Source organism: Antechinus flavipes, chromosome 3, assembly GCF_016432865.1.
Source record: "Antechinus flavipes isolate AdamAnt ecotype Samford, QLD, Australia chromosome 3, AdamAnt_v2, whole genome shotgun sequence".
Lineage (NCBI taxonomy): Eukaryota > Metazoa > Chordata > Mammalia > Dasyuromorphia > Dasyuridae > Antechinus > Antechinus flavipes.
Genome location: NC_067400.1, coordinates 611,466,907 through 611,491,933, shown reverse-complemented (window position 1 = coordinate 611,491,933; position 25,027 = coordinate 611,466,907). Strand labels below are relative to the sequence as shown.

The 25,027-nt window shown below is 64.5% G+C and overlaps 2 protein-coding genes across 4 annotated transcripts in view; one reads left to right on the top strand and one right to left on the bottom strand.

The window, feature by feature from the left end:
• SAMD11 (sterile alpha motif domain containing 11) overlaps positions 1-15,147 on the top strand; it is a 42,285-nt gene extending 27,138 nt beyond the window's left edge. For all 3 annotated transcript variants that reach the window (XM_051988876.1, XM_051988878.1, XM_051988877.1), the window contains exons 5-14: positions 568-692; positions 8,093-8,185; positions 8,588-8,746; positions 10,889-11,090; positions 11,822-11,934; positions 12,088-12,166; positions 12,319-12,935; positions 13,213-13,340; positions 13,944-14,054; positions 14,448-15,147. In XM_051988876.1, coding sequence (XP_051844836.1) covers positions 568-692; positions 8,093-8,185; positions 8,588-8,746; positions 10,889-11,090; positions 11,822-11,934; positions 12,088-12,166; positions 12,319-12,935; positions 13,213-13,340; positions 13,944-14,054; positions 14,448-14,693 — 1,873 coding nt within the window. In that variant the 3' untranslated portion in view covers positions 14,694-15,147. The remainder of the gene's footprint in view (positions 1-567; positions 693-8,092; positions 8,186-8,587; positions 8,747-10,888; positions 11,091-11,821; positions 11,935-12,087; positions 12,167-12,318; positions 12,936-13,212; positions 13,341-13,943; positions 14,055-14,447) is intronic.
• Positions 15,094-25,027, bottom strand: part of NOC2L (NOC2 like nucleolar associated transcriptional repressor) — a 32,836-nt gene continuing 22,902 nt past the window's right edge. Inside the window, exons 11-19 of the mRNA XM_051988879.1 lie at positions 24,851-24,990; positions 23,340-23,451; positions 20,906-21,019; positions 20,430-20,531; positions 18,629-18,772; positions 18,035-18,148; positions 17,675-17,813; positions 15,492-15,605; positions 15,094-15,286 (exon numbers count right to left, since the gene is read on the bottom strand). Coding sequence (XP_051844839.1) covers positions 15,186-15,286; positions 15,492-15,605; positions 17,675-17,813; positions 18,035-18,148; positions 18,629-18,772; positions 20,430-20,531; positions 20,906-21,019; positions 23,340-23,451; positions 24,851-24,990 — 1,080 coding nt within the window. The 3' untranslated portion in view covers positions 15,094-15,185. The remainder of the gene's footprint in view (positions 15,287-15,491; positions 15,606-17,674; positions 17,814-18,034; positions 18,149-18,628; positions 18,773-20,429; positions 20,532-20,905; positions 21,020-23,339; positions 23,452-24,850; positions 24,991-25,027) is intronic.

Below are 25,027 nucleotides of genomic sequence, written 5' to 3'. Positions count from 1 at the left end.
CTAGAAAGCAGCTTTCTCCTTCAGCCTCATGTGTTGGGGGCCCCAGCCCCTCCTGGGCTGTACAGGTGTCCGCTCCCATCCCCATTTCCCACTCTGTATCAGTCCCATCCTCCCACTCCCCCAGCCCATAAACGCCAGGGGAAGGAATTCATTCTCTGCAGTGTCTGCACAGCCTTTCTGTCTCTCTGTCTTCCTTCTCTGTCCCTGTCTCTCACACTCCTCCTCCCCCACACATACATGTGTGCATATATACATACACACACTTATATTTTCTCCCCTTGTATACACACACATTCACACTGACATACACAAACATATATGTATATAAATGTACACACACACTTGTGTTCCTCCCCTTGTGGATCCATCACACCCATACTCACTCACACTCACTCACACAGTCACTCACACTCACACTCACTCACACTCACTCACACACTCACTCACACTCACACTCTCTCACTCACACTCATACTCACACACTCTCACACATCACGGGCTCACACTGTCTGCAGCTAGCCAGGGAGCTGATTTCCTCTCACCCGTCGCTTCTTCTTCCCCACACAGCCGTGACAGCGACCTCTCCACCATCATCTCCAACTTGCACCAGAGCCGCCACCTCGTTATGCCTGAGCGCCAAAGCCGCTGTGAATTCCAGAGAAGCAGCGTGGAGATTGGCCTGGGCCCGGCAGGTGAGGGGGGGCCGGCGCCAGAGGTTCGGGGTGTGGGTCCGAGTAGAGCCGGAGGGAAGGCGTCTGCTCCCTGAGCTCCAACCGCGGTGGGGGAGACTGGGGAGAGTGCTGTCCTCCGGGGCGGCCTCTGGGATCCGCCATCATGCTCATTCAGACTACAAGCCTAGGCTGCCCAGAAGTTGGCAAAAACTTATAAGGCTAGGAACTCTGCGAGGCGCACACACACACACACACACACACACAACCAAGGCATAGACAATTGGCCAGACACCTGCTAACCTCCACAGATACATAGAAATATATGGAGACACATAGATGCTGGATCACCCAATCACCTAGCCTCACACAGATAGATGCCCACTCGAGTGTTCACAGGTGTCTCCCCATATTTCCCTTCTGCCCAGTATCCTCCCCAGAGAAGAGACCTATGAGGGGCCTCAAGTCTCAGAAAAGCACCTTCCTTGGAGAAGGATATAGGGAAATTTGGAAAATAGAAGAGATGGAAAAGCCATCTCCTTTAGGGGAAACTAGGGGAGCAGGAGAGGAAGATGAGGTTATAAGGGACAATGTGGGCACTGTTAGCAGGCTTCCCCTGCCTTCGTTACCTTGGGTTTGAGAGGATAGAAGTTTCAGGGAATGGAAAGTCTGGGGGAGAAGAACCAAAGAGACAGATGAGGCTGTCCCTTTGGGGTCCCTGGGAGGGGTCGAGGGAAAGGTAGAGAAGAGAGCCCCTCACTCCCGAGGACCCTGGTGAATGACAGGTGCTTAGGCACACAGAAGAAAAAAGGAGAGATGAGCTCTGTAGAGGGAATTTGAGAGAAGTAAAAGTGTCTTGATCATAACTGACTGGTTGCATGGCAGGGGAAAAAGAGGGATTCCAAGGTGACACTAGACTAGGAGAATGGGTTGGGGCAGAGGGTTCTTCCTTGAGAACAGCTAATGGGTCTAGGGGCTTTTTCAGCCTGAGCTGCTCTGTCTTCATTACTCTTGATTCCTCCTACCCCATCATAACCTTATCTCTGTACTTTGGGAACTATCTTCCCTTTTTCTTTGGGTCTTTTTTGTCAGTCTCTCTGTCTCTCTCCACTGATCTCTGCATCTCAGACAGATACTGTCAGTCTTTCTGTGATTGTTGCTCTGTTTCTGCACCTCTCTCCCCATCTTTCTCTGCCTCGGTCTCTGTAGCTGGGGAAAGCCTCTGTCTTTGGTGCCTGGGGTGAGATGGGGGAGAGAGACGGGGAGGGGGAGGGAGAGAGCAATTCTGGGGCTGTGACGGCAGGAGGGAGGCCAAGCAGGCTGCTGATAAAATCTAATTGCCCTATCGATCGGCTGCGAGCCGGCGTGAGCCGAGGTAATGATCGAGATGTTCTGTGTGCCAGCTGGGGCCCCCCCTCACTCTTCAAGATCTCTTAATCACACACAAGCCAGCCCTGAATCCTCAGTCCTGGGAGAAAGAAGAGGCAGAGTAGGGCCAAGGTGAAGACCTGAAGCAGCCGGGGATACTGGCCAGGGGACTGACTAGGGGATTGTGACTAGGGAACTGGCCAGGGGATACTGACTAGGAAACTAACTAGACACTAACCAGGAAACCGACTAGAGAAAATGACCAGGGGATACTGACTAGGAAGTTGATTAGAGACACTGATCAGGAAATTGACCAAAGGATACTGACCAGGGGACTGATTAGAGACAGTGATCATGGAACTAACTAGGGGATAGTGACCAGGGAACTGGCCAGGGGATACTGACTAGGAAACTAACTAGAGACACTAACCAGGAAACTGACTAGAGACACTGACCAGGAAGTTGATTAGAGACACTAATCAAGAAACTGATTAAAGGATACTGATCAAGAAACTAACTAGAGACAATGACCAGGGAACTGGCCAGGGGATACTGACCAGGAAACTGACTAGAGATACTATGTCCAGAAAACTGATCTGAGACATCTACGGGGGAACTGACTAAGGGACTGCCTGTGATGGTGACTGGGGGGGCAGTGACCAAGGAATTGATTATGGGGCAGTAACTTGGGAACTGACTAAGGGGACCGTAATCATGGGACTGATGAAAGGACAATGACTGACAGTAACTAGAGGTCAGCGACCAGGATGCTGATGGGAAACACTAACCAGGGGTCATCAACACTGACCTAGAGACATTAATCAGAAACAGAGAGTGGGGAATACTAACCACGAGCAGAGACATTGAGATTCTAGTCACTGACTTTAGAGAGTGTGAGTCCCAGGGCATGCGGCGATGTCAGCCCTGGTTGCTGACTGTAACACGTCTCCTGTCAGAATAATGCTTGTGGCTTTGACTTTGCAGAGCCGGGAGGCAACAGCCAGGCAACATTTGCTATCCTTCTGTGGTGGATGCTTTAGGGTTCTTAGAATTTAGAATTGGACGGGATCTGAAGGAGAGAATGTCCTAACCAGGAGAGAACAAGGGCTCAGAAGGTAGAGAGATGGAGGGGATCAGAGCTAGAAGGAATCTTAGAATCCTCAGTCGGAGCTGGGAGAAACCTCAACATAGAAAATGTGAGAATGCAAAACATAAAATGATAGACTTGGAAAAGTCCTTACAAAAGAAACTGTCCAAATGAAGAGCATGGGACCTTATATCTTGTCTTAGATCAGATGAGACAAAATCCCACCAGGTTTCTAGAAGCAGATCTGGAATCTAAACCACTCCATCCCCTGCTTCCTCATGGACCCAAATGGTAGCTGTGATTTTGCCTTATTAAGCTGGAACCCTTGGGGGGTAAGGGGAAGGGCAGTGGCCAGTTGGCTCCCGAGGGTTATTCCCTGACTGACCTCCCACCACACTTGTTGCCAGCACCAGCCTAGCCAGGGGTGCTCTGCCCCACCTCCCTCGTGCAGGTGTCCAAACACCTGCCTTCTCTCTTCCTGGCTCCCCTTCCCCAAACAGCTAAAGAGCTAAGACAGGCCCTTTGCTGAAAAGGGAAGGGACACAGAAGCAGTTATTAAGCCCCGGTGTAACTGGTCTGAAGGAAAAATAGGTTCCTCCTCCTATCTCTGGGCTGTGGCCAGCGCCAGCTCTGAGGATTCTCAGACCCTTCCAGATCTTGCTCTTTTTCTAACGCTGCCCCAAGCTACCCTCTCTGGTCTTGCTCCCTGGGAAAGATCTCTGCCCTCTTTGACCCCCAAAGGTTTGAGTGAGAATTGTTCTCAAAGAGCAGAGTCCCAAGCTGGATTCCTGCCTCCAACCCAGGCTAGCCTCAGCCTCTGCCTCTCCTCCCGCCTCCCAGAAAACCAGGGGTTTTCCCACTGAACCCCGGCCCAATGCCTCCCTTCCCAGTCCTCCTTTCTTAGGAGCGAAGATGGCAAGGTCTCTCTGTGAAGGTTGGGGAGGGTGGGGAAGACTGGCTCTCAGTGTCAAGACAGCAGATTTGCCTATGAGCCAGGTGATTTATAGAAAGTCGATCCCTTCCTCTCCTCCCCTCCCCTGGTAGAGATTTTAGCTCTGAGAGAGGTGTGTTTGGGCCTGGGAGGTCTCTGAGTTTGTCTATATTTATGTCCTGGCGTCAGAGGGGAGGGGGGTTTGTGGAGGGGGAAGGGTTGATGGGGGACTTGGATCCTCCTTTACTTTCTGCCTCAGCCTCCCTATCCCAGCCCCTCTCAGCCCCTCCCCACATCCACCCTCGGATCTGAATGCCTCAATTGTAAAATGGGAGGGGGGGCGGCGGGGGGGGGGGGGACAAAGCCGCAGTAAGCTCTTCGTACATGTTCCTTTCCCTCCTCTTTCCTTTCTTGGGGGGAGCTGCTTTTGAGACGGGATTAAAGAGAGGGCAGAAGTGATGAAGGGAGAGGGCATCCAGGTATAAGGCCTAGCCTGAGCAAAGGCCCGGAGGGAGGCTGGGGCAAGCGGCCGAGGGACGGCTGGCATGTGGCAGCGCCAGCCGCGGCTTTATCTCTTAGGTTGACTGAGTGGAGCCTAGAGTGGGGGGAGGGGGAACTCAAGGAGAAAAAAGGAAGGTCTGCAGGGCCTTGAATGTCCAGCACAGTTACAGCTTTCAGATCGCCTCATTCCCCAGGCCTCCAGTGTCTCAGACTGTCTCTGCTTGTGCCTCTCTCTTCCTGTGTCTATCATTTCCTGTTTCTGATCTCAAAATCTTTGCTACCCCCCATCTTCTGCTCTTTGTTTCTATCTCTCTGCCTGGGTCCTTTCCCTCTCCCTCTCTCTCTGTGTCTCCTTCTCTCTCTCTCTCTCTCTCTCTCTCTCTCTCTCTCTCTCTCCTCTCTCTCTCTCTCTCTCTCTCTCTCCCTCCCTCCTCCCACCCCATCTCTGTTTCTCTCTCACTGTCTCTCTGTGTCTTCATGTCTCTCTCTGTCTCCCTCCCTCCTTTGTCTCTCTCTGTGTCTCTTTGTCTCTGTCTTCTTCCCTCCTTTCCCTCTAACTCTATGTCTCTGTGTCCCATCCTCTTTCTCCTCTATTTTTGTCTCTGTCTCTCTCCCTCTCTCCTTTCATTCTGTCACATTCTCTCTTTTATCTCTCTCTCCCTCCCTCATCTCTGTTTCTGTCTTTATCTCTCTGTCTCCCTTATCTCTGTCTCTCTCATCTCTGTTTCTGTCTTTATCTCTGTGTTTCCCTTGTCTGTCTCTGTCTCCTTGTCTCTCTCCCTGTGTCTCTCCCCGTGTCTCTCTGTCTCTGGCTGTCTCTCTCTGTGCCGGTGGCTCCCGGCCCACGCTGCCGCCGCTTCCCGCCCCCCCCCTCCCGCTATATCCCCCTCCCCCCCCCCCCCCCCGGCGCCCCGGGCGGCGCGGCCTGACGGGCGGAGATCGATAAGTTATTAGCACCATTCTGTCAGCCCTAATGCGGAGATTGATCGGGGCGCCCGGCGCTTCCCGGCCTGATAAAGATGACGGATTAAGGGAATAAGAAAAAGGATTGGGGGGGGGGGGGCGGCGAAGCGTCTTCCGCCGGAGAAACCGGAACCTTTAATGAGTTTGGGGGGGGAGGGGGCCGCTCATTCAGCCCCGCTCCTGCCAGCGCTCCCCGGGAGTCGGAGCAGCAGCCGTGCTGTGTGACCCGAGGCGGGCGCCCAGACTCTCTGGGCTGGATCTCCCCCCTCTCTGTGGCCCGGGGTGGGGTGGGGGATGGCGGGAGACTGCCGGCGGGGGGAGAGCCGGGCGCCCCTCCTGCACAGCCCCCGGTTGGATGGGCCGGAGAAAGGGGGGGGGACCCCGGGGCGTGCATGTCTGGGATTCTCATCTGCTGTGGGAACTGGGCTAGGAACAATCAGTGGCACCCCGCGTTTGACTTCTAACCAGGGCATCCGCCTTCAAACAAATCGCCTGAGACCCTGGGCATGAGTAGCACGGAGATTTATCTCTGTTTCCTGGCTCCCCCAAAGGGGCGTGATGACTAAAGTACATCAGGGCTCTGTCGTGATTCCTGCAGCTGTTTGGGGCGACTGAGGCTGGGCTTGGGGGTAAGGGCCTGTCCCCTCGGGTTCTTCCATTTCCCGATCCCATCCGGGGTGTTCTTGGCAGAGATTCGGGAGTGGTCTGCCATTTCCTTCTCTAGCTCATCTTAGGGATGAGGAAACTGAGGCAGACGGGCTGAAGTGCTGCCCAGGGTGATATAACCTGTAAGTGTCTGAGGTCAGGTTTGGGAAGTCTTCGTGACTCCAGGTGGGCTAACTGCTGCCCCATTCCTCCCTTTAGGGCTCTATCAGCCCTTCTAGATTCTAGAGAGAACGCAGATCTCTGGTCTCCCCTCAAAGCATTCTGCTATGCTTTGGCTGCTGGGAGTCTAATCCCGGCTGAAGTGGATCCTCGGGCCCATTTCACTGAGGGGAAGACTGAGGAGGGGTGAGCCAGTGACTCTCTAGGCTCCTGAGCAGCTCCATCCTCATTAATCTAGAGGCGAGCTGACTCGGGCCACTCTCGCCCGAGGCAGAGAAGGGGAGGTGGGAGGGGAGTCGCAGTCTGGTTCCGGCCGGGTTTCCTGCATCGTGCCGGGACTCACAGGTGGCGAAGCGGAGGGGGGCGGGAAGGGAAGGTCAGCCCCGCGGGTCCGCTGGGGGGGATCCCCGAGCTGGCTGGTGGGGGGCCCCGGGGCCCAGCCGCCGGCCAGCGGCATCTCCAGGCTGTCAATCGCAGGCGTTCGTTTCCTGGGAGCATCTTTAACGAGCTCTCGATGGATGAGGAGGGTTGGACGCCCCCCGTGACAATGTCCTCCTTTCTCCGGTCCCCAAGTCCCGGCACTCGTCCTAGCTCCGGCCCTAGCCTCCGGATTCCCGCCCCCTCCCCTCCCCGGGTCGGTCCATCAGCCCTGTTCCCGCTAGTTACGGGCGGATATTGATTCTGGATCGTCGGGGGACGCTGTGGTTGTGACGGCCTCGGGCTTGGGCTCCGAGGGGGGGCTGCTCTAATGCAGCCTTGGCTCCGGCGTTTCCGGGCGTTTCCGGACACTCTCTGGGGAGAAGATTGAAGGGGAGGGAGGAAGAGAGGGAGAGACTCGGAAAGGGGGGGAGGCTGTGAGAGAGGGAGAGAGAGAGGGAGAGAAACAGAGAGAGAAGAAACAAATAGAGAAACGGGGGGAAGAGATAGAGAGAAACAGAGACACACAGAGAAATAGAGAAAAGGGGTGGGGGGAAGAGAGAGGGGAGGAGGGAGAGAAACAGAGAGAGAAAGAGGGAGGGAAACTGAGAGCCAGGGTTTAAGAAAAGAACGAGGGAACTAGGTTTGGCGTGATCCAGAGTCAGTGGGAACAGAGACCCTGATGGGCAGAAAGTCCAGAAGGGAAACATTGAGGGAGAGAAGGATGGAGTGGGACTGAGAGGAGTGTGGCTGACTGAGGAGGCGGAGAGGCAGGGAGGCAGGACCCGGAGACCAGGAGCCACGCCGACAAGCAGCGGGGAAGAGATTTGGGAGCACTGAGGAGGGGACAGAGTCAGGGGCACGGGGGGAGTCTGGAGAGCAGACCCAAGAGGAAATTGGGAGGGACGAGAAAGGAAGAGATTTCGGGGACAAAGGAGGGAGAGTCAGAAAGTCTCGTTAGGGAGAGTCAGAAATAATCAGGGGGGAGAGAACCTCAGCTCTCTGGGAGGAGAGAGGCAAAGCCTAGTGGGCGGGAAGAGGGGGGTGCGGAGGTCGGCGAGGCCGGCTGGAGGCGTCCCGCCGGGCTTGGCTTAGGACATGAAAGGCGCGTCCCGTCGGAAGCCCCGAGGGCCCGGGGGCGGCTGCACTGACCATGAAACTCAGTACGCAGAGAGTAGGGGAGGGGGCGGGGCGGGGCGGCTGTGGCCTCGGTGGGGGGCGGGTCTGGCCGCCTGACCTCGGCCCCCGCCGACCCGCTCGTGGGGCTTGGCCAGCGCTAGGGGCTCCCCGAGCTGACTGCCCCACGCCGTTCTTTCTCCTCCCCTCCCCCAGATGACCTTTTAGGTAAAAGGCGGGGCTGCTCCCCCAGCAGCGGCGGCGGTGACCGCCCCACTGAGAAGAAGCCCAGGACTGAGTCCCCCAAGGGTAAGGGCCAAACCTCGGGGGCGGTGTCTGTGCGGGGAGGTAACCGGGCTGCCCACTGGGCAGCCCTGCCCCAGTCCTGGGGCTGCCCCTGCCCAGCGGGAAGAGCCGGATGTGTCTCCTAGGGAAACCCCGGGGCTCCCCCCCTTGAGTTCTGGCAGATGGGAGCTAGAGCCATGTATGTGCACGCGTGTGGCCCCCCACGTGTGAGAGTCTGTGCTGGTGGGTGGAAAGGTTCCCTTTATGTACATAATTTAAATGGCGCTGAATGAGAAAGGAGAGGGAGGGAGCGGGCACGTGTGGACACAGGTTTCCCTCCCGCACCCTGAGCGCCGGGTGCTCCCACCTCAGACCCAGCCCCCCTCCTCCCTGCTCACCTTTCCCCTGCTTCTCCCTTACCCGCAGAGCCCTCCCCTTCCCCCCTCCGAGAGGAGCCGGCCCCCCAGATGACCCCGGAGGAGCACTACCGGAGGATGATGTCGGCCCTGAGCGAGCCCGGCGCCTTTGAGGAGCAGCAGCGGCTCTACCAGCTGGCCAGCACGGTGGGCTTGCCCAGCCACAGTGGTGAGTGCCCCTCCCCGACAGCCGGCGCCTCCGGACTCGCCCCTGCCTCCTCGGCTCGCCTGCAGCCGCCACTATTTTCCTGGGATGTCCCAGGAGGCTGCAGCCTCTCGGGCTCCCTGGGACTGTCTCCCGCGGGCCGCTTGTCTGGCAGACAGCAAATGCTTTTCCCGTTTCGTGTCCCCCCCAAAATGGCCTGCTTTGGCTGTCAGCTCTGGGGGTGGGGGAGGGGGCTGCCTGTCCCTTCACCTTCCGTGCCATGGCTGGGGGGGGGGGGGATGCAGAAATCTCCAGCCCTGCCCTCACTGCCACACTGGAAGCTGGTTATTTCCCCACTCTGGATGGCGAGCACACACACACTCACACGCACACTCACGCACACACGGCCTCAGGATCACGGCCCGTGTCACATCAGCCATACCCAGGGCCAGCCCCCGGGTACGGCCCAGTCGGGTCAGGGGCAGGCTGGTCCTCCCCGTGGGCCAGTCTCGCGTGGGCAGTCCTATGCAGCTTCAGTGATACAGAGTAACAGCCTTACATGCCGTCTCTCATAGGTGCGCGCGCACACACACACACACACACACACACACACACACAATTACACACACAGAGATACACAGAGACAAATAACACACACTCTCACACGCACACCCGCCAAGTCAGTCACACAAAAGCTCCGGGGGCTGGGGGCGGCTTCAGGTGGTTGCCCAGGGCTGGGGGAGCCCAGTTCTCTGACATTTTCCTCTCCGGCTCAGAAGGAAGGCTGCGATACAGGCGGGGGCCGGGAGGAGCGGGGAGACTGCTCTGGCCTCCTCGGCCTGAATAATTCACAAAATCTTAATAATTTAAAACCCTTCCCTTTAATTGCCTCCCCCGCCTCCCTGCTCCTCCTCCCGTCCCCTTCCCCCCTCCCCAGCTGCGGGACTGGGGCGGGCCGGGGGCTGTGCAGGAGGGGCGGTGCCGCAGGCGCTGGGGGCTGGGGGACAGGCGCGGGCGCTGGCACCGCGGCGGTGCCTGGAGCTGGGCTGTCAGTCACGGGCTGCCCCCCCTTCCCTCCCCCCCCCCCCCCCCGTCCCCCCGCTCCCGGCGGCGCCGTCCCGCTGCCGTCAGGGCCCGACTGTAAATAACTGAGCGCGCAGGGGAGGGAGGCAGGGGCGGGGGGGAGGGGCGGGGGCCGTTCCGGTCACTGGGGATCAATGCGGCTCCGGAGCTGGCGCGGAGCCCGGGGCGAAATCACAGGCCCCCGGGCGGGCGGGCGGGCAGGCGGGCAGGCCGGGCCCGGAGCCGGCTCTTCTCGGGTCATTAATCTGTGAGCAGCCACCGAGGCTGCGGGGAGGGGGCGGGGGCCAGGACCAGGGCCAGGGCGGGCAGGCGGGGGCTGCCAGGCGGGAGCTGCCCGGCTTCCTCATCCCCCAGCCTTGGCCAACCCCGGCGGCTCCCGGCCCGGCTGGCCGCGGGGAGAATGGGGACTGGGGCAGAGGAGGGGGTGGGCTGGGGGCCCTCTACTGTGTATGTATATGAGTGTGGGGGAAGGGCATCCTGCCCCGTTTCCTTGGCGTTCTACGAGTCCTGGTCTGGGTTTATCTGGAGGCTGTCTCGGGGGGTGCCCCTGCGGGTCCCCCTGGCTCCCCAGGACCCAGGAAGCGTGGGGGTGATTGGGGGTTCCTCATCCTGGTTTCGGGGACGAGGCTCTGCAGAGTTCTTTCTTTCCATCGTGGGTGGGGTGGGAAGGGCTTTCCTTCCTTCTCGCTCAGGGGAGCCCCAAACCCCAAAGAGTGAGAGGCGGGGGTGGGGAGAGAGGCTGCTTCTGGTTCCTCCCCGCCCCCATCCTGTTTGCCCCGGGCTCCTGTTTGCTGCTCCCCATCCTCTCCCTCGCCTTCCCCCCTCCCGGCTGCCCCCGCGGACACTTGGCCCGCTGCCCCGCGGTCCCTGTGCCCCGTGTCCTGGCCCTGCTCCCACGTCCCTCCTCCGCTTTGCCCGGTTCTAGTCCCTACGACTCCCTGCCCTGGGGGGGAGGGGAGGCCGCCCCCACCCGTCTTCTGACTGGCCGCGGCGGCCCGTTCCCGGGTGGGAGCCCAAGTCCCCGGGACGGCTGCAGCATCTGGAGAGTGGGCGCTCACGGGGGCTCCTTGTGTCTCTCCCCAGATCTCTTGCGGCTCAGGCAGGAGGTTGCAGCTGCAGCTGCCGTGAGGAGCCCCGGGGCCTTGGAGCCCCATCTCCCCTCGTCCTCCAGCAGTTCGGCGGGTGCCGGAGTTGGAGGGGGGGCCGGAGGGGGAGCCGGGCAGCGCCGGAAGCAGGGCCTCCCCCCCCACAGGGAAACGGCCGTCACCGGGCACTTCTCCGATAGGTAAAGGGCCGGGATGTGCTCGTGGGGCAGCGAGCGGTGGGGGGCTCCCGCAGGAAACGGGCTGCCTGGGCGGCTCTGGGGAGGGGGGGCCCGGGAGGTCCGCGCCGCGGTCGCCGAGGGCGGGGTCACAGGCACGAGACTCCCCAGACGCACCCCGGATTTGGCGCCAACGGCGTCCGGGCCCCCAACCCGCCGCTTTGCTGACTTAGAAATGGGGGCGGCCCCTCTCTGGGGGAGGGGAGCTCGGAGGGAGACAGATGGTGCAGCCCCGCCCGCGCGCTAGGCGGGGAGGGCCCGAGCCGGGTCCCGCTGCGGCTGCGGAGGGCGAGGGGTGCCCCGGGGCCTCGGGCTGGCCTCGCCGCGCAGCGGGGTAATTACTGCCGCCGCAGCCCGGCTCGGCGCCCGCCAAGGTCAGCGCCTCCGCGCCGCCGCCCGAGATTAATTGGCGCCGCCGGGGGCGGGGGCAGGGCCTGATGGAGGCTTTAACGAGCCGCGCATCGACCGCTCCCCCTCCCCCTGCCCGCCCAGCAGCGGAGGCGCAATTAGTGCCTGGGCAGGGGGGCCGCGGGGGCCAAGGGAGATTATGGGAAATGGCAACGAACAGCCCCCTCCCCCCCGCAGACAGGGCTCCCCGGCAGGCTGCGTCCCCCTCTGGGCCTGCCCGGGAGCATCTTCCCGAGGGGGCGGCGAGCCTCGGGCTGCCCGGCTCAGTGCCTTTCTCCTCCCCTCAGGGACCTGGCCCACCCGTCGCTGCTGTCGCCCCAGAACGCCCCCCACATCGCCCTGGGCCCCCACCTCAGACCCCCTTTCCTGGGTGTGCCTTCAGCTCTGTGCCCAGCCCCAGGTGAGGAGGCCGGGCAGGGCGGTGAGAGTGTCTGGGAGGGTTGGCTCCGGGACCGGCTGGGGGGGCTGGGGGCTTCTTCAGATCTTGGGCTACAGAGGGGGGCTTGTGGGCCCTGACTGACCAGCGCTGTCTGTGTGCCCCCCTCCCCCCCAGGCTATGGCTTCCTTCAGCCCGCTCAAGCCGAGATGTTTGCCAGGCAGCAGGAAATCCTCCGAAAACAGAGTTTGGCCAGGTGAGCGAGACCCCGACATTCCCTCCCTGGCCAAGCGGGGGGCACCTCTAAGTGGGGGGGCCCCGGGCAGCCGAGGCCCCCCCGGAGCAGCCCTGCAGCCCCCGGCCCCCTCCGGGGGTCCTCCTCGGTCCTGACCCCGCTTCCCTCCCCAGGCTGGAGATGTCGGCTGAGCTGCTTCGGCAGAAGGAACTGGAGAACCTGCACAGGCCCAGGCTGCTGGCCGGGGACCCCCTGGGGCTGCCCCAGGAGCACCCCGCCCTGCGCACCCACGAGGGCCCGGACGGCCACTCGCTGCCCCCCTCCTCTCTCCAGGAGGACCTGCAGCGCCGGCGGAGCGCCATGCTGGTGCTGAGGCACAGCTCGGGGCCCCTCTTGGCCCTGCCCCCCCACGGAGCCCCCTGCCCGGGCCCGGGCCCCCCGACGCCCCCCAGGGAGCAGGCCCGGCAGCGCCCTGCGGCCCGAAAGGGGGCGGGCAGGCCTGGAGAGGCCAAGGAGGCCCCGGGCCCCGGAGCCCGGACCCAGGACAGCCCCGAGAACAATGACTCCAAGGAGTCGGACAGTGAGGAGGCCGAGGCTCCGCGAGCGGAGGCGGGGGGCGCCAGCCGCACCTGCGACGGCCCCAAAGACGCCCCCGGCGCCCCGAGTGGTGACTCTCCGGGGCATGGCCTGGGAGGCCGGGCTGAGGGGAAGGGGCCCCTCCTGGGCGCCCCTCTGCCACCCCCTCTGCCTCTGAGCCTCCCTTACGCCGTCAGCCCCTACTTTCACACAGGTAGGTTGTGACCCCCTTCCCCCTCCTCCCTCCCTTCTTGCTGTGGCTGGGATGCACCCAGAGGGGCTCATGGAAAGGGGGTGGGGGGACCTAGTCCTGGGGGGGTCCCTCACGCCCCCCCCCGGAACCTCAAAGGAGTGAGGGGAGACCCTGCGCTGACTAAGGGCCCCAGACGGCACCATCCAGGGCCGGGCACTGCCAGGGGGAGGAGCGCCTCCTGTGGGCCAGCAGGGGGAGGGGAGGGGGGAAGCCCCGTGACAGCGCGTTCTCTCTGCAGGCACCATGGGGGGCCTGTTCTTGGACGGCGGGGAGGAGGCTGTGGGCCCCGAGGACGTCAGCAAGTGGACAGTGGACGACGTGTGCACTTTCGTGGGTGGCCTGGCAGGCTGCGGGGAGTACGCCTCGGTAGGGACGGGGCCTGGGGGAGGTCGGGTCACCATGGGTGTATCTCCCCCCCTCCCCCGCCAACAGTCACAGACACTCGGACAATGGCTATTCCCCGTACCCGGCTCCTCCTTCCCCCTTCCGGCCCCCGGCCCCCAGCCCCCAGCTCAGAAGGGGGGGAGAGGCCGGCAAACCCTTGGCCTCCAGCCAGGTCCGAGGTGGGATGGGGGGCGGCCCTTGTGTACTTTGGCAGAGACACCCACACGTGGGGGCACCGAGGGCTCAGGTCCCCCCCAGTGTGGGGGTGGGAGGGGGAGACTGCCCGCACCACGGCCGGGCTTGGCCAGCTGCACAAAGGGGGCTTGTTTGCTGGCGGAGATTGGGCCCGGAGGGGGAACGACTCCATTTTGTGCTGGGAATGGGACCAATTCCGTTGCTTTCCTGCTGCCCTCACCTGCCCCTCTGGAAAGCCCCAGGGTCCCCACTGGGAATCCTCCTAAGGCCTGGGGTGGATGCTTGAGCTTGGGGACCTCCCGGGCCCCGCTCCCTTTGGAGGCCCTTGGAGATGGGGCATGGGGGAGGGAGACCCCCCATGGCTGACCACAGGCCCCTCTGCGTGCCCAGGTGTTCCGAGAGCAGGCCATCGACGGGGAGACGCTGCCCCTGCTGACCGAAGAGCATCTGCTCACCAACATGGGGCTGAAGCTGGGTCCCGCCCTCAAGATCAGATCCCATGTGAGTCCCCCTGCCCCACAAGGCCCCTCCCTGTCACTAGTGAGCCCCCAAGTGGAAGAGCTAGAATCCAGGTTCTCTCTCCCCTCTCCACTGCACTGGGCCCCTGAGGAAAGGGGTGGGACTGGGAAAGCTCAGAAAGGCAAGACCCCCCCCCCAAAATGCTCAGTTGTGTGGGCTGGGTGGCAGTGCCCCTGAGCCTGCCGCATGCTCCGTGCCCAGTTCCAGGGGCATCCCTCCTCTGGGGGGGCACGGGCATTGGTACCTGGGGCCGTTCCTGAATCAGAGGCCGCCGGCCTTGCCCCTGCCAAGGAGCCTCACGAGACGAGGCGCCCCGCCATGTGGCTGGCCCGGGCCCCGGCCTTGTGCCCGCCAACCTTCCCCTCCCTCTTCCAGGTGGCCAAGCGCGTGGGCAGGCTCTTCTACATGGCCAGCTTCCCCGTGGCCCTCCCCCTGCAGGCCCCCGGGCTTCGAGGCGCAGCAGACCGAGAGCTGCCGGCCGAGCTCCAGCCCTCCTCCCCGGCGCACGCGGCCTCCCCCTTCGGGGGCGGCTTCTCGGCCAGCAGAGGCTCCCCCAAACAGGAGAACGGGACTCCCTCCCTGCTGGTGGGGATGGGGGACGTGCCCAAGCCCCCCTCCTAACTCCCCAGAGGGCTCCCCAAACCGGGCCCTCGGCTGCTCTCCCTCCTTGCCCAGCTTCATCCCTTTTTGAGGCCAAAAACGAAGGAAAAAACCCCAGAAAAGCAGGACTGGAGGCCCAAGAGGGGAAAAACCCAAAGAATTTCTGGACGCAGCACGGAGGCTCTGAACATTCTCAGCAGGCCCCTGCCCAGTGAGGAAGGCTGGCAGCCTCCGCAGCCCGAGCCGGCCTCCACCCCCCGGCCGGCCTCCGCTCCCCATTCAGGTGTCTATGCATCTCTAGCAACTTCAAACCATACCAAAGACAGACAAGCAAGGACGGAGGCGCCCGGGGCTGGGGTCCAGCCCGGCCCTCCCCCCAAACACTGCACGTGCCACCAACTTTTCTTAAAGAGACTCCTCGTACATTTAAGCTTCTTTATATTGTAAAGAAAAATAATAAAGGCCCCGACCCCGAGCCCTGTGCGTGTTCCTCGCCGGGGCCCCGCCACGCTCTCAGTCCTCCTCGGAAAGCTGCAGCTCCTCCACCACGTCGGCCGCCCCCTGCGCCAGTCTCTGCAGCTCGGCCGGGGGCAGCTTCGGGGCTTCCGCGGGGCCTGGAGAGGAAGAGCTTTATCAGGGAGCAACAAGCAGGGGCTCTCCGCGCTAATTAATCACGGTGCTAATTAATTTCTGGAGGCTGCTGCTGTCTGCAGATAGCGGGAGAGAAAGGAGCAGCTGGCCCGTGGGAGGGGAGGGGGGTGACGCCTGCACCTCCCCCACTCAAGCCCCCCACCGCCAGCCTGGGGGGGCCCCGCTCACCCTCCGAGTCGCTGCCGCCGTCCCCGTCATCGTCCTTGTCGTCCTCGCTGTCCCCGCTCAGGCTGGACGCCTCGTCCGCGCTCTCCCCAGAGCCGTCGTTGCCTTCGGCCTTTCCTGCGGGTCAGACACAAAGATCGCCGGGGTCAGCGGCGGGCTCAGCCGGGCTCTGGGCCGGAGGGGCTGTGGCCACCGGGGAAGGGTATTATGGGGGGGGGGGGGAGACAGCCCATCCCCGCCTGGCCCTTAATCGCCTGTGAGGAGGCACCCGGCTCCCGCCCGGAGTCATTAATAATCTCAGACGCGCTCAGCTCCCGCCCGAGCCTGTCAGGGGGTAAATGAGGGAAATTCATGCGCTTCCTTCCCATCACCACCCACAGATCCATCAGCGCTGCAGGCGCGGCCCCCCCCCCCGGGTTTTGTGGGCTCTCAGAGGGCCCTGCCCCCCAAACAAAAGGCAGCAGGAGGACCTCACTAAGGGCCGGGAGCCCACCCCCCCCAGGCCAGCACCGGCCCTCCAGCAGAGAGGCTCAGAGGGCGGGCTCCAGAGGCTGCTCCTGCCCTTGTGGCCCAGGTCTTGGGGCCCCCCATGGAAATGAAAGCAAGGTGTAAGCACCCCCTTAGCCCCAGTTCCCTCTTGAGAGGGAAGGGCGCAGAACAGCTCTATCAAGCCCCTCCCAGCTTTGAGATGAGGGACTCTCAGCCCCCCAAGGCTCTCCAGTGGCCCTGGAGGGAAGAGGCTGGGGGGGGGGGGGGGGGCAGCGAGTGTCTACAAGGCCGACTAGAGCCTCCCACTGCTTCCCAGCTTCCAGAAGCCGGGATGGGGGCGGATACCGGCTGTGCCTGGTCTCCAGGCAGCTCTGGGGGGCACCTGGGGCAGTCTAGGTCCAAGCCCCCCCAAACTCAACAGTGTCTAAAATGGGGTGCCCATCAGCCGCCCCCTGGGGAGTTAGCCAAGGGTCAGAGCTGGGGGCGAAAGGAGAACCCCGGGCCAGGCCCCATCCCCTGCTCCCTTCCTGGAGGATCACAGGCCAACAGGCTCATGGGCTCCTCCTCCCCCTCCGTGTGCCTGAGGCCCCTCTCTCCTTCCCACCTAACATCTGGCAGGGTCTGGAAGGACCCCCAGCCCGGCCCTCGCCCTGCCTAGAACTTCGCCAAGGGGAGGTCGAGGAAGAGGCGGCCGGACACTTGGGGGGGGATGGTGGCCACAGGATCCTGGCCCGGTGCCCTTCCTTCCTGGGCCAAGAACGGGCCCAGACACAGCCACACCCCGAGACGCCTGCCGGGGAGGACACTGAGGCGGGGGCCTCCTCCCCAGTCTGCTCCCTAATGGCCTCCAGCTGGGGTCCGCACCCTTGCCCCCAGGAGCCCAAGGCGGGAGGGGACGGAGGACCAGCCCCAGAGCAGCAGCGGCAGAGCCAGGCCCCCCAACCCCTGACCCAGGCCCCCAAGGCTGGCACACAGCACCTGCCTCCCAAGGCCGGAGCGCCCCCCTCCTGTCGTCCATCTGCGCCTGTCAGCCTGGGCTCGGCTCGGGGCTGGCCCCCGGCGGTCTGTGACAGACTGGACCAGGGGTCTTTGCCCTCTGTGCCCTCACCCTCCCATCCCTCCAGAACCGCAGGAACGAGGACGGGCCCCGACATCGAGGTGCCCGCCAGGCTCCCGAGGCCGGCACTGAGGTCCTGCCGCTCCCCTCCCCCCCAGGGTGACCAAGGCGTCCCGTCTGTCCCCACGGTCCGTCTGTCTGGGACTGCCCTCCAAGGCCTCGGCCCTGCCGGTGACACGAGGGGGCAGCCGGAGGCAGGGGCTCTGGGTCTCTGTGCCCTGCACTGTCCCCCAGTGGGGAATTCTGGGCCCACTCTGACCCCCCGAGCAGCCCTAGAGAGCACAGGGGGCCTTGGGCTTTCCTCGGCTCTGGTGCCTCGGGACAAAGGAGGGGGAGCAGCAGCTCCTGCTACCCAGAAGGGAAGCGCTCCCAGGCAGCCCTGAGCCCCCCCATCTCACACGTCCCCAGCTCTCAGACGGACATCAGGTCTCACTCAGCCCGACCCCCTTGGCTGGACCAGGGAATTCCCAGTGTGAAGAGCCCCTTCCCCGGGGCAGAGCCAGCAGAGGTGCCCTCAGAGCTGGGCCTCCGGGCCCTCACCCACGCCGCCCTCTCCCCGGGGCCCTGCCCCCCTCCCCACCTTTCACAGAGAATCCGCCGTCCTCCTCCTCCTCCGAGTCAGAGTCCAGGTCAAAGAGATCTTTGAATTCCTTCCGGTCCTCCTCCTTCCTGTCTCCCGGCTTCCGGCGCTTTATCTCGGGGAAGTTCAGCTCTTCCAGCTGAAGGAAGAGGGAGGTCAGATGGGGCAGCCCGGGCGAGCCCCTCCCCAGGGGTCCCGGGGCAGATTCAAGAGCAAGCCGAGCTCCATGGCGGGCCCCCTCCCGACTGTGCGGCCACCGGCAGCCTGCAGCCCCCCCAGCACCCGGGGGCCCGGACAGCCTGGAGCCCAGGGGGGAGACTCCCCATGCAGACTCCCCTCCCCACTCCCCCAGCCCCTCACCCTCTCTTTGCCGCTGATCTCCATCAGGATCTCCTTGTCCCGCAGCTTCTTCCAGTGGCTGTAGTACCTGGTGAGGGGGGTGCCCTCTGCCCGCACCTGCTTCTCCCAGGCATCCTGAGGGTATGCCCATGAGTCAGACCTCGGGCACCACACTGGTGCCCCCCAAACTGCGGCCGGGCCCTCAGCCTGCAGCACACGGACCCCCCCCCCCCCCATGGGCTGATGGGGCACAGGGCAGGGGCGCCAGCTGGCTGCTCAATAGCCCTTGGCTCTCTTTATGAGGGAACAGGCTGAAGAGAAGCCCCCCGGCAATCAGAGGCTCTAGGAACAGGGGGCACCCCAAGGAGAGCCCCAGATGATCGGGGTGAGAGGGACCCTCTCTCTGGGGGAGGAGGCTAAGGGGGCTGCAGACGCCCAAGGGCTCCCCACCCTCGGGGACCCCCCCCAACAGCAGTGGGTAGTGGCGCCCAGCTCTGTGCCCCCAGTGCCCGCTCCCAATGAGCCAGGGCACCCGAGGGGCTCTGTCCTCCCTGCCCAGACTCATCCCGCCCCCCACCCCCACCCCCCATCGGTCTGACTCCAGCAAGGACTGACCACGGCCTGCTGGTCAGACACGCCGAAGGCCGCCTTCTGCCGCCGGCCGGAGATGTGCGCCACGTTCTCCTGTATCTTCTCCAGGAGCTGGCGGATCTGCTTGCAGTAGTTGGCGACCTTGCACTCCTTCAGGAAGGATTTGAGCTGTCACAGGAAACAGGGGGAGGGGGTTGAGTGGCTCCCACCACCCAGAGCCGGCCGTGCGGTAATCCAAACCCGGGGCTCCTTGCCAAGGGGACGGCCAGAGGAGGGGCTCCCCTGAGACACAGCCTGGCCGGGGAACTCAGGCCATCCGGACCACCCCGAGAAGCCCGGCCATGGCCACCAGCGGGTCCGAGGGTCCCCGAGGGACCCAGGCGAGGAGTCAGGGCGACCCGCACAGCCCGGAGGGGGCGCCTCCATGCAGGCTCCGATGGCCCCAGACTCCTCCGGTCACTGCCGGCTCCCAGCGGGCGTCTCGAGGGCCGGAGCAGGGATGGCGGGCAGGGAGGGCTGGGGGAGGGGAAACCCCCCCCCCATCAGCTGCCCCGGACCCTGGCTCTAGGACCCCCCAAGGCCCGGCTCACACACGGCCTCGTCCCAGGTGCCAGCGCCCCCACGTCCCCCCGATGACCAAGGACTTTGGACACAAGCGTAAGCTTCTGGCGGGCAGGGCCAGGGCTAAGTCACAGGCTGGGGCCCAGCCGGGGCTGAAAGGGCGGCTCCTTCACTGAGGCCCTGGCACAAGGGGGAGGGGGGAGGGGAGGGGCCTGTCCCCCAACCTAAGGGAGCCTGCCGGCTCTGAGAGAGGGGGCTGGCGGTCAAAGGTCAAAGAGGACAAGGGGGGCAGGGGCAAGAGAGGGAGGGCTCCCGCCCTGATGGGGCCCACCCTGACCCTCAGAGCCCCCACCCAGAAGCAGATGGTCCCTGCCGAGAAGGGCTGGGGCAAGTCTGCGGCTGTCCCGGGGGGACCCAGGCCCGGCTCAGTGAGAGGCAACGTCAGGCGGGGAAGCACCCGGCTCTGTGTGTGTCACAGAGACAGGGAGAGAGGGGCCTGTGCGTGTGTGTAATTAGCGCGCGCCGTCTCCCCGCCGGGCGTCCTGTGATTAGCGGCACTGACTGTCAGCCTGCCAGGGCTAAACAGCGACGGCCGCTGCCAGCAGGGACCGCAGCGCTCCCCGCCCCCACCCGCCGCCTTCCTGTAAGAGACCGGGGCCTCCCCGTGATCGGAAACATCTGGGGCGTTGAGCAAACCGTGGGGGAGAGCTGGGGGGGGGACACATGGGGATGGGGAGACGGGCGGGACAGGAGAGGCCGGCCTCGGGAGCTGCCCCTGGCCCAGGCCTCCAAGCCTCCAGGCCCGGGGGGGCCCACGGGGAGGACCTGGCACTTTGTCCCTGGGGACAGAATGACCCCCCTTCTCTTTGAACGTTGTGCCCGTGTCCACGTTTGCCCCCAGAGGGAGACTCTCTTGTCCCTGGTCTGCCAGGCCCAGCACTAGATGGTGCCCAGCACACAGTAGGTGCTTCCCCAGCACTTGTGGAGACAGGAAACCAGAGCCGGAGGCGACCCCCACGACCGCGGGGCCGCCGGGCCGCCATCCACCCTCCCCCGGCTCCCCCGGCGGCCCTGCGGCCGGCTGCGCCAGGCCTGGGGTGGAGCCCGCTCCCGGGGTTCACCGCTGGGTCAGACGTCGCTTCAGCCCCGGCTCCCGGGGGCCAGAGAAGGGGGAGGGCCCAGGGCCAAGGGCCGCTGCCGGGAGCTGCGGCTGACCCCCGCCCTCCCCCCGGCAGGTTCTCCTCCGCAGGGCCGGGCCCCTCACCTGGATGACGGCGGGCAGGGCCAGCTCCGGGAAGCCGATGGCGCAGGCCTGGCTGTGCAGGTACTCCAGGGTCAGGTCGTAGAGCTGCTCCACCAGGCCGTCCTGCGGGGAGGAGACAGGCTTAGCGCCCCCCGGCGGGGAGGAGGCCCGGGGCCCCGTCTCAGCCGCAGGGAGCTCTTTTAGCTCTCGGGGCCCAGCCTCAGGCACCCGATCCCACACAGGGTCACCTGGGGCTGGGGGAGGCTCCCCGACGGCCCCGCCCGTGAGCGCCCCTTCTCCAAGCCGGCCAGGCCCGGGACCAGCAGGCGCCAGGCTCCGAGAGCGGCCCCTGGCAGGGCCGGGGAGACGGGCTGGAGCTGGCGGAGACCGCCTGGAAGCTGCTCTTCCCCAGCGGAGATGGAGGCAGGTCCCTGTTCCCTGGCCGAGCCCCACGGCCGACATTCAGGGCCGTCCCGTGAGCTCCCCGCCCCCCTCACCCGGTAGGCCTTCTCCTGCAGGTTGATGTTGGACAGCTTCAGGATGACGGCGAAGTTGATGGGCTTGGCGCTCATGCGTCCGGGCTTCCTGTTGAAGTCCACCTGGTGGAAGATCTGCAACGTGACAGAGGGCGGCTTCTCAGGACTCGAGGCGGGTTCTGGCCCGGGAGCTGCCCAGGCCGGGGCTGGCCCTCTGCCCACTCAGCTGCCCTGTGCCCGCTGGCTCCGGGTGCCCGTCTCTGCCTCCCGCCCCGGCCCATCGCCACCCGCGGGCCAGCGCCCTTTACTAGCATCAGGCGGAGAACGGCCCGGCCTGGCACTAAGGCCTCACGGCCCAGAGGGAGAGGCTGAGGGCAGGTCGTGGCAGGGCCGCAGAGCCCCCCGCTCGCTATTTCCAGGCGGCCCCTCCCTCACCTCACCCCGACCCTCAAACTCTCCTCCAGAGCCAGACCCCGGCCCAGGAGTCCCCGGAGCACACGCTGCTCTCAGGAGGGGCTCGCGATGGCCCCCGCGACCTCCGGGAAAGCCGGAAGTGCTTCCAGCTCTTCTGTCCAGCACTATCGGGCAGAGAGCGGGGGTCAAGGACCGGGGGGGGGGGGGGGGGGGGGCGAATCCAAACCTTGCCCCGGACATTCACGAGCTACGGGACCCTGGGCAAGTCACAAACGTCTGTCCAGCTTAGCTTCCTCATCTTTAAAATGGGGGGGGGGGGGGGAGGCCTGGGGGAGCCAGGGAGAAGCAGAGCCCCGGCAGGATGGCGGCCACAGCGGCCGGGAGAGGCTCAGGAGGAAAGGACTGGGGGGAGGGGGAGTGGGCTCTGATCCCCCCCCACCGAGGACAGCCGGGGGCTCGGGCGATTTTCTTGGCAGCTTGTGGAAATAAAAAATTAAACGTCCCCACCTGGAGAATCAATGCTACAAACCTCGTTAGACACGATCAGGTCTTTTGTCCAAATGGCATCGATTGCCCAGGTCGCCGCGCCGCAGGCAGCGGCCGAGCCGACAGACAGACAGGGCCGCGCCTTCCCCCTCCCCCACCCCGTGTCCTCGGCCTGCACGGTCTCAGGGTCACCCAGGAAGGAATGGGGGAGGGGGGAGGGGAGAAATGACAAAGGGAGGGAGCTAGGGATGGGGAGGGAGACAAGAGGAGAGGGAGAAACTAGAGGAACCCTGAGGAGGGTTGGGGGTTCCAGGCCCAAGCCCACAACCCAGCCAGCACAATGGGGTGCTTCCCCCCACTGGCCCCGCCTGGGGGACTGAATCCCCCTTGCTGAATCTGAATTTCACAGCCCTCTAGGGCTAAGGACGCAGAGGTCGAGGGGGCACCTGGGGTGGGAGCCCTTGTGCCAGCCAGGGCACTGCCCGCTGTGCCACACTGCCTGACACCCTCCGAGCTGACCAATGGGGGGGGGCGGCCCCTCAGGGAGGGGGGGAGGCCACCACTCTGCGGGGGTAGGAAGAGGAGCCAGCAGCTGGCTGGGGAGTAGGGGTCTTCAGAGGAGGAGGGGGCCTCCAGCAAGACCCCCAGCCATGCTCCCCCTGGGGCCACCCCCGCCAGACTCTAAATGAAAAGCAGCCCAATTAATAATGCATCGATCCCAGAGCCGCGGCTCTGCCCTTCCTCCCACTGCGGCTGAGCCTTCGGGCTTGAGGGGAGGAAGGAGGGGGAGGGGGGAGAGGGCCCCCACACCAGGTGCCCAGGGGAGGGGGGCAACGGCGGATGTGGCGGAGGCTGTGCCCTGCGGTGCCTGCTGGGAGCCCTGAGGTCGGCAGGGGCGGGGGCCCATCTGGGCGTCAGGGAGGGACGGGGCCCCGGGGAGCCCCCCGCGGGCCGGAGGAGCAGCGGCGTCGGCCCCGCGGAAGGATGTGGTTTCCGACGGACGTTTACAGCGCAAAACCACAAGGGCCGGAGCCTCAGCAGAAGCGATGGGGGAGTCTGGGGTTTGGTCGACCTGCTCGCCCCCTTCCCGGCCGCCCGCCCCCGCCCTCCTTCCTTCCCCTGGCAGCGCGCCCGGCCTGTGCCCCGGGGCCTCTCGGGGAGCGGCAGGAGCCCCCTCGGGCAGGGCACGGGGAGGAGCCGTCCTCAGTGCGGGCCCATTGGAGACGAGGGGACCTCTCCGGGGTCACCACGCCCCCATCCTGTCTGGGCGTGACACAGCCCAGGGTGCCGGGGGGAGGGGGCATCCTGACACCCTCTCCGGGCGCTGTCCAATGGGGCCCCCGACACCCGACCGAGGGGACCTGGCAAAGGCAGTGCGGCCCCGGACGAACCTCCAACCAGGTGAGGGCAGCAGGCGCGGGCTGCCCCCTGGCACCCACATCGGTGCCCCCCGGACAGGCCTGGGCGCGGGCTCACTGCCCACCGGGCTGTGGCTGACGACCCGAGCTGGGGCACGTGTGCCGGCGCAGCGTCCGCGGTCCCAGGGCACACTCACCTCCAGGATGAAGGGCAGGACGGGGATGAAGGTGCCGGTGCTCTCCGAGAGCAGTGTCAGGGCCCGCACGCAGTGCATCCGCAGCGGGTAGAAGCGGGCCGTGGGGACCAGCCTGGGCGCGGGAAACCAGAGTCAGGGAGGGGGCGCCAAGGCCGAGCCCGGGGCCCCCCCACGTCTGCCCTTCCCGGGGAGCCCTCAGAGGACACCGGTCCACTTTCTAGAGGAGGAAACTGAAGCCAGCGGCCGTGGCAGAACCCTCACTGCAGAGCCTGAAGATCAGGCCCCCCCTTCAAGGAAAGAGCAGGATCGCCCCCCTCACCTTTGCCCTGCAGCCCCCACCTCTGGGGAAGGGGGGCCTTGAAACTCCTCCGGAGGCTCCCCGCCTGCCCCTCCCCTTTCCCTTCCTACATTTTTAATGCCCTTTCCAGGCCAGAGAGGAAAGAGGGGAGGGGAGGAGGGGGCCGGGAGGGGGCTCCCCGGGGCTGGCCGCCCTCCTTATCTGGCAGAAGCAAGCTGCCAATTCTGCCCTGCCTGGAGCCATGGGGGACATCCACCTCCCCTCCCCCACTGGCCCTGGCCCTGCCGCCTCCTGCTGGGGAGCAGCGCCACCTCCTGGCCCAGGAGGGAGATGCACCCAGCGCACAGGGAACCCAGCAGGGCCAGGGGCGGCCCACGAGCACATGCACAAACACGCACCACCTGCATATACATCACGCATGCACTGCCACATGTATGCACAATGCACACCCCCTGTCCACACATACACACCATCTGTATACATATGCATGCACTGCACGCCACCTGTATACACATACACCCCCCCATACACACAGCAGACACTGCACACACACGCCACACGGATGCACACGCACTGCACACACACATGCCACATGGATGCACACGCACTGCACACACACACCACACGGATGCACGTGCACTGCACACACACGCACCATACGGATGCACATGCACTGCGCGCACACACACGCCACACAGATGCACACGCACTGCACACACACACGCGCCACACGGATGCACGCGGCCCAGAGCCCTCTGCTCCTGCATTTGCCCCTCCCTAGCACAGAGGCCGCCTCCTGTCAGGGCCGCACACCTTCCCTCCCGGGGGCTCCTTGGATTCTCTGAGCCCTCATCTGGCCTCCGGGGCATCGGGCAGTGCCCTCCTGCCTCAGTTTCCTCCTCCGTAAAACAAGCGGGGAGCCAGCTGGCCCTGGGGGCCCCTCCCGGCTCCCCAGCCCAGGGCCAACCTTGGGCCCCAAACATAAGCCTGCGGGGGGGGGGGGGGGCCCTGCGGCCTCATGAATATGCAAATGAAAAGCAGAGTCAGACAGGCTTCATTAGCTCCCAAGCTTCTCTGCGAACAGAGCCTGGGCACCCAGCCGCGGGGGAGGGGCCACAGGGGCCCAGGGCTGGAAGGACTCTCACCCCCCAACGCCGACCAGCCCGGGGAAGGCTCCTCCCTCCCTCCCCCCGCCGCTGGTCCGGGGCCGTACTTGATGCAGCCGATGATGACCTGGGTCAGCGGGTAGATGAGCGGCTGCAGGACCTCGCTGGGGTGGATGGTGCTCAGGACGCGGCACCACAGGTAGAGGCAGTGCACGTACTGCCAGTTGTACACGGACTGGTGGGTCTCCTGGGAGCAGAAGAGAGGGGCTGGGGCCGGAAGCCCT